The sequence below is a fragment of the Meleagris gallopavo genome, chromosome 25 (genome assembly GCF_000146605.3).
Source record: "Meleagris gallopavo isolate NT-WF06-2002-E0010 breed Aviagen turkey brand Nicholas breeding stock chromosome 25, Turkey_5.1, whole genome shotgun sequence".
Taxonomy (NCBI): domain Eukaryota; kingdom Metazoa; phylum Chordata; class Aves; order Galliformes; family Phasianidae; genus Meleagris; species Meleagris gallopavo.
Window position 1 is genome coordinate 2,131,749 of NC_015035.2, and position 7,051 is coordinate 2,138,799.

General features: G+C 53.3%; 1 protein-coding gene across 2 annotated transcripts; it reads left to right on the forward strand.

Moving 5' to 3' along the window:
* The first annotated feature begins 179 nt into the window (after nt 1–179).
* On the forward strand, nt 180–4,767 carry SMAP2 (small ArfGAP2). Of its 2 annotated transcripts, none has more exons than XM_010723315.3 (8): nt 180–297; nt 756–834; nt 1,216–1,293; nt 1,720–1,801; nt 1,924–2,024; nt 2,136–2,301; nt 2,541–2,863; nt 3,677–3,808. In XM_010723315.3, exons 1-8 carry the CDS (start codon nt 215–217, stop codon nt 3,800–3,802), a joined length of 1,038 nt encoding a protein of 345 aa, XP_010721617.1. In that variant the 5' UTR covers nt 180–214; the 3' UTR covers nt 3,803–3,808. The 2 variants fall into 2 exon arrangements, with proteins under 2 accessions (XP_010721617.1, XP_010721616.1); XM_010723314.3 differs by having other exon boundaries at nt 181–297; nt 1,216–1,302; nt 3,677–4,767.
* Nucleotides 4,768–7,051: the final 2,284 nt, after the last annotated feature.

A 7,051-nucleotide genomic window follows, 5' to 3' on the forward strand; every position in this document is an offset into this window, starting at 1 on the left:
TGCAGGGGGGGGAGTCAGGGTGCTGCAGGGGGGGTCCCAGCCTGGAGGCTGCAGCAAAAGCCTGAAGAGGGGCTGCTGTGTGCAGAGCAGACTTGAGAAGCCTGCATGTGCCTTCTGGCTGCCATGGGTGGATTCTCACTTGGCAGCCTGGAGGGCTGGTGTATGAGCTTCGATGTCTGCAAAACTATTTCAGGATTCTTTTGAATTGCAGTGCATGCAGGAGATGGGGAACGGAAAAGCAAATCGTCTTTACGAAGCCTTCCTGCCCGAGAACTTCAGGCGACCTCAGACGGATCAGCATCCTTTCTCTGCTGCTGGGGGGGCTGTCCATCTCATCTCACAGCTGCCCTCCCTGCGTGGGAGGCTCTGCTTCTCATGTGTGGGCATCAGCTGTGAGGAGGAGCTCCTAGATTGCATGGGTAGGATCCATTTCTGACCGCCGTCTCTTGGACTGACGACGCGTGTGCTCTTAAGTGATGGTCAAAGTAAATATATATCAAAGGAGAAATAGTAGGAAGTGTCCTTTTCCTTATTTGATGTACTTTTTATAGCACTGTCATGCTTGGAATAGCCCAGGGGTGCAAAATTGAGTAGCTAAAGTAGTTGGAACTATGACTATATTTTAAGTTGCTGCTCGAAATGCTCGTTAGGCAGTCATTAGTTTAGTCACAGCTTGTACCTTGTATCCACGTGTCAAACAGTGCTGTGCACATCTTCCATTCTTGAGCTGTTTGTCTTTAACAAGCTGCTTGCAGAGCTGTGGAAGGCTTCATTCGTGATAAGTACGAGAAGAAGAAATACATGGACCGAAGCATTGACATCAACACGTTTAGGGTGAGCCCCTCATCGCCTGTGTGCATTAAGCTAAGTGTAGGTTTGTCTCGTGAGTAAGTGGTGAGTGCATGAAAATAGGTCTGAATGTTTCCTGTGTTAGTGACTAATCTCCTCTCTGAGGCCAACCAGGTTCAGTCAGTGTGCAGAGAAGTGAAGTTGGAAGGAACCTCTGAAGGTCGTTTGTCCAACTCTGTGCTTAGAGCAGGACTGATTTCAGGTGTTGGTGTGTCTGTGTGCTGCCTTGGTGGCTCATCAGGAGTCTGAAAAGCGGGCAAAAGAGGGGGGGCCCTTTAGGTTAACAACAGCAAATAAAGCCTGGTTCGCATTTTCACCGTGTGATGGTGTGAGCTTCGACCCTCACATCAGTGTTTTCCTTTACAGAAAGAAAAGGATGACAAATGGAAAAAGAGTAACGAGCCAGCATCAGAAAGAAAGCTGGAACCTGTCATCTTTGAGAAGGTGAAGATGGTAAGCCTACGGCCACGGGTCGGTTGTAGGCTGCTCTCACACAGAACAGAGGCAATCCAGCTTCATATGGAAGCATTTTTTCAGGCCTCAGTCATAGCAGTGGATGCTTTGAGTCACACTAATGGCAGTAGCTTGTTTTCCACCACTCAGGCAGATACTGAACAGATGTGCTCTGCTTTGCAGCACAGGGCAGATTGGAATCCAGCTACTCCCTGCTTGGCTTTCAGACTTGGGCTGCTGTTTTTCTCTAGTTTAGAGCGTGCATATTCGTATTGGTGTAATGGGACAAAAAACTTTGTAATGCTTGCTCTGTCTAGAGGGGGGGTAGGGATGTTGCAGGGTTTAATCTCATTAAAGCCTCCAATATATCAGAGCTAAAAGATGACTTGAACCAGACTTCTGCTGTTCTTTCCCCAGCCTCAGAAGAAAGAAGAAACTCAGCAATCTAGGAAAAGTTCTCCCAAATCTACTGAGCCCATCGTAGACTTGCTAGGACTCGGTAAGAGACCCCCAGCCTGGCTGTGCTCGTTGCAGTGACCCTCAGTGCAGTGTTTGGTCTCCTGAATTCCGTGAACTTTTAGTGGTTCACTTCCCTGTCTGTCACCTCCTTGTCTCTCCCAGATGCTCCTGTGCCGAGCGCCCTCACCAACGGCCGGCCCTGCAGCTTGGAGAAGGACCTGGATCTTTTCGCATCAGTGGGATTGAACTCTGACTCCAGGAAGGTAAGCAGGGAACATCAGTGCTTGTCAGAGGGGTGGGTGCTGGAGTGGAGGGGTCACAATCTGTCATCCCCCGTGCTGGATGCTGCTGCACCTGTGCTGTGTCCCCCTCAGGTCTCTGGCTCTATGCCTACATCTGGAAGTGCCGGTTCTGTTCCTGAAAACCTGAATCTCTTCCCCGAGCCAGGAGGCAAAGGGGAAGAAACAGGGAAGAAGCAGCTCTCTAAAGACTCCATCCTCTCCCTGTACGGCTCTCAGACACCTCAGCTGCCTGCGCAAGGTAACAGATCTCAGAATAGAGCAGCACACTAATGCTGAGTGGGTGGGCTGTCCTGATGGCTGTCAGGCAGAGGTGTGGGAGTGTGGGTGGTCCTCGAGTGCTGCTGAGGAGCACGATGAGCTGCTCAGCCTGGACGTCACATCCAAGCGAGCGTTGCGGTCTGATTCGAAGGTCAGCATTCCCACCCTGACAGCAAACACAACCCTTCTTCCCTTCATCACTTCTCTGCCCGTTTTCAGGAGCGATGTTCATGGCCCCGGCTCAGATGGCGTATCCTGCAGCGGCGTACACGGGCTTCCCAGGAGTGCCCCCCTCCAGCAGCATGATGGGAGGCATGATGGCCCCGTCGGTGGGTGTGATGGCCCAGCCTGGGGCTGCGGGGATGGTGACCCCCATGGCCATCCCTGCCGGATACGTGGGCAACGTGCAGGCAGCTGTCATTGGTGTCCCCAACGGGATGATGGCTGCGCAGCAGGCTGGTTACGTAGCTGGCATGGCAGCGGTTCCCCAGCCTGTCTATGGCGTGCAGCCAGCACAGCAGCTTCAGTGGAACATCACTCAGGTGAGGTGTGGCTCCTGCTGACCCAAGGGTGGACGGAGGAGGCGCGTGGTTGAATCCGACCTGTGACTTCTGTGCTCTTGCAGCCTGTGTTCTGGGGCTGGGTGAGGCACGCTGGCACTGCTGCCGTGCAGGGATCACAAAGCAGTCACACGTTCAGGGGTCTCGGGGTGGAGAAGAAAAATCGGTGTCACATCAGCTGACATTGAAATTTCTCAGCTCCATGGGTGGGCAGGCGCCTGAGGAGATACTAACTGCAAGGTCCTCATGCATCCAGGTGGGAAAGCAGCACCTCAGCACGCTTCATGTAGATGCCCAAGGAGAGGTGCAAGCGCCTGGCTGCTCGGAATGACGAGCTGTAGGCAGAGCTGCAGTGCCCTGTGTTAAAGCCAGAACTTCACGTTACCTGGGTGCTGTGTGTCCATCCAGCAGCATCAATCTGCTGAGAGTCAGAGGGGAGTGCAGCTGGCTCTGCTGGCTGCTGATTCACGCTGTGTGCTGCTGCTGAAAGGTCAGATAATAGCACGCCGTGATTCTGCAATGGCACAGGTTCTGTAATAAGGTGAAAAAGTCAATTCTTGAGAATGAGGAGAGTCTGCCTCTGTAGGTCTGACTGCTGGGCTGGTGGTAGTGGAGCCCAGCCTTCGGGGTAGCTTTCAGTGAAGCTGTGCTGTCTCGTTCAAGCCTCTGTTTGCTGTAACTCTTCACAAGGTCTTGCTGAAGGCTGATGTGTTGGGAGGCGTGCTGGAACTGACAGCTGCAGGCTGGCACCTTCTGCCCGGTGAAGCTCTGACCTCTCTCTCCTCCCCTTTGCAGATGACCCAGCAGATGGCTGGGATGAACTTCTATGGAGCCAACGGTGTGATGGGATACGGACAGTCCATGGGTGGAGGAGGTGCCCAGGGAAGCAATCAGTCCCTCAGCACTCAGCTGTGGAAATGATCCCGCACGTTGTGACCATTTTTGCCTTCTGTTCCGTTCTTCAAAACTGCTCCATGAGACATTCAGGGTTTTTCTTTCAGGCTGGCTGCCCAGCCCCAGCCTCTTTCCATTACTGAGACCCACCTCTGCCTCGTCACTGTCAGACACGGTGCGACCTCGGTGACCAGAACATGAGCTCCCCTCTATTTAGCACAGTCAATGCACACTTTGGGGTGGACCCCCTCCTTGCACAAACCTCCACTAACGCTTCTGGGTAGCACGTAACGTCCTGGGATCTTAGCAGAGGTGTGACTGAGGAACGGGGCGACCTGTCCTCCTTACTGCCTGCGACTTCAGGCCTGTTCAGAACCACTTAAAACTCCAGTATTGGTCGGGGTTTCAGTTAGCAGAGGGTGGGATCCTTGTTTGGTGCTGAGGAACTGGATTTTAGCCCAAGCCCAGGGGCAAGCAAGCCTTGCTACCTCTTCCCTCGAGCGGAGTTTGGAGCTGTGCTTGGCTCGCCAACCCTCGTTGGAACCAAAGGCATTCAGAGCCCCCCTCCCTCCCCCCTGAGCAAGCAGGATTCTCGCGCAGTGTGGGGGCAAGCTGTCAGAATGTGAAACTTGCACTTCAGAGTGGCTTTTCTGTCTGATCTGTGGTATTGATGTATTTAACTTTTAACTAACGGAGAGTTAACTTATCGAGGGCCGAGAGCCCGCCGCAAGTTTTCTTACACTTTTAAAACGGCATCCTAATTTATACTTTTTTCATATATATTTTTTTTTGTTCCTGTGTATTCCCAGTGCCCATCCCAGCTAGCTTCAGCCATTTAAACCTAGGCACAAGAGTGGGTGGATCAGATTTCTTTTCTCATCTTTGGTAGAACAGCACAGCTTCGACTCATCAGCGTGAGCGAGGAGCCCCAGCTCTGCGGGCTGCTCCTTCCTGTCTCTATGTAAATTCCCCAATAAAATATTGCGGTGAAACCTCGCTGCCCCATCGCGTTCCTACAGCAGCACTGTGGATGGATGCAGACGGGCTCTGTGAGCAGGGCTGTGTCCCAACGCTGGGCATGGAGGAGTGCCTGGGAGCCGGGGGGCAGAGCAGGGTGAGTTCGGGTCAGTTGACAGCTCTGTATACAACAGAAAGCTGCAGCCCTGGGCTGTGATGCTGCATTCCTGCTGCGGGGAGAGCTGCAGCAGCAGCTGGTGGTTGATAGCAGGGGGTTGGAACTTGGTGATCCTTCAGGGTTCCTTCCAAACCAAGCCTTTCTGTGAGAGAGCTGACTGCAGTCTGCTGGGAGGCTTGGAGCTCCCAGGTGAGGCTGAGAGCAGGTTGGGCTGGGGGAGGTTGGGGGCCCTGCGAAGAACAAACTGCAGGAAGGTTCATGAACTGCCTCAGCCTGGAGCTGATGCTGCTCTGCTTGCAGGTAGCTGTGCTTAACGCACTCCTCTGCTTGTTTCCTTCAGTAAAAAACTGTTCCTTTTCAGGGCGTCCCTCAGAAAAGAGCATTTCTTCCTCCTCCCCGTGAATCTGTTCTATGGGGGGCAGCTGTTTGGCTGCACCCCTGGTTGGGGGCCGGGCGCTTTGTGACGCTCAACTCAAGCACAGAGGGGTTTTCAAGCTGGCTTTAATCATCTTCACTTGCTGCCCCGTACTGTACATGCAGGTACAAGCCAATGAAAATGTGAGTACGTCAGTTTGCTCCTCCTGGGGAAAACTGGCTTAGGAGTATCTTACAAAATAGCGTGCACCCTCACAGCCATCAGTCCTGCTGCATATAAACCACAAAAATACAAGAGTTTTACATTAAGAAAGACCACGCACATATAAAACATTACAGAACACAAGTAAAAAAATTGCCGTTTGCTTTTTTTTTTCTTTTTTTTTTCTTTTTTTAAATCTTATCACCATTCTCAAGGATCCATCGAAGCCCATCCTCCCCTTGTCTTGAATGCGGAGCCGGGGCGCAGCGCAGCCCCCTGCCCACCCCTCCGTGCCTTTGTTTGAAGGTGTTGTTGTTGAACTTAGGAATCTGTCATCAAAGCAAAGCCTGTGAGTGAAGGCAGGCAGGTTTGCTCCGTGCTGTGCTGGCAAAGGAGCTCCATCAGGTGTGGGATGCACACAGCAGACGCGAGGTTCGCTCCTGGGGGGAGGATGTGTGCGGTGGGGACGGAAAGCAAAGCCAGCAGCAATTTGTGGCTCACGGAGTTCTGACGACTTCCAAATTCTCCTGGATGCAGTTTGCTGGGCGTTGGGGAAGCAGCGATGTGAAGCAGCACGCTTTGCACGCCGTGTCCCAGGGCTGGAGCTGCGCTGCGCTGCTGGGAGCAGCGGTGTGGGGAGGGCTGTGGGTGCTCCTCCTGTCCGGGCGTCCCCTGCAGCACACGCTGCCCACTGCTCTGCTCCTCGGGGGGGGGCAGCAAAGGCATCGATTGCGTGTAAAGAGGTTCAAGGTAAAACTCTTCGTATCTTGAAGTTTGGGAGTCTGAATTCAGAGCTTTTTGGCAGGTGAGCGCTTCAGATGAGCTGCTTTCTCTGTGCTCAAAGTGCTGCTGTTCTCCTGTTGCTGTCTTTCAGGACAAACCTCAATCTGGCCGTGAGCTGCTGCTGCTCCCCTTATGGCTGTTTCCCAGCCAGACGGGTCCGGTGTCGTACCAAAGGTATAAACTGCTGAGATTAATGACAGATCCTGCAGCGCTGGCAGTGCTTTGTCCAGCCAAGCTGCTCGTTGATTGGGTTTGGAGGTGGGGAGAAGAACAGCGCGATGGGGAAGGTGAGTTCAATTTAACTGCACGGAAAGATCGAGCCCTTTTCAGAAAACAAGGCCACCAACTTCAAAGTGCGAACAAACATTCACGGGGCCCAGACTGCAGGAGGGAGCTGTGGGGTTCTGTGGGGTTCCCCCCACACCGCGCTCCTGCAGCTCCGCAGCCGTCCCTGTGCAGCACATGGAGCCTCAGCGAGTGGGGACAGTGCAATGTGCACATCCTCAGCTTCCTACGGCTTCCTTGCCTGCACTTCTGAGGGCTGCATCACCCCCAGGTTGGGTTATGGGGCAGCATTGGGGTGCAGGAGCAGAACAGACTGCTGCCCCGTGCGCCATCCCTTCACTTTGCTCCTTGGCCATCGGAGTGGCACAGAGCAGGGGAAGCACACCCCCCCCCAAATTGCTCTTCATTGCACAATTACAACAAAAAATAACCTGAATGTGGTAGAGTGCACGAAGGTCTGGGTCTTAAAAGAGAGAGGAAAATAGGAAAGGAAGGG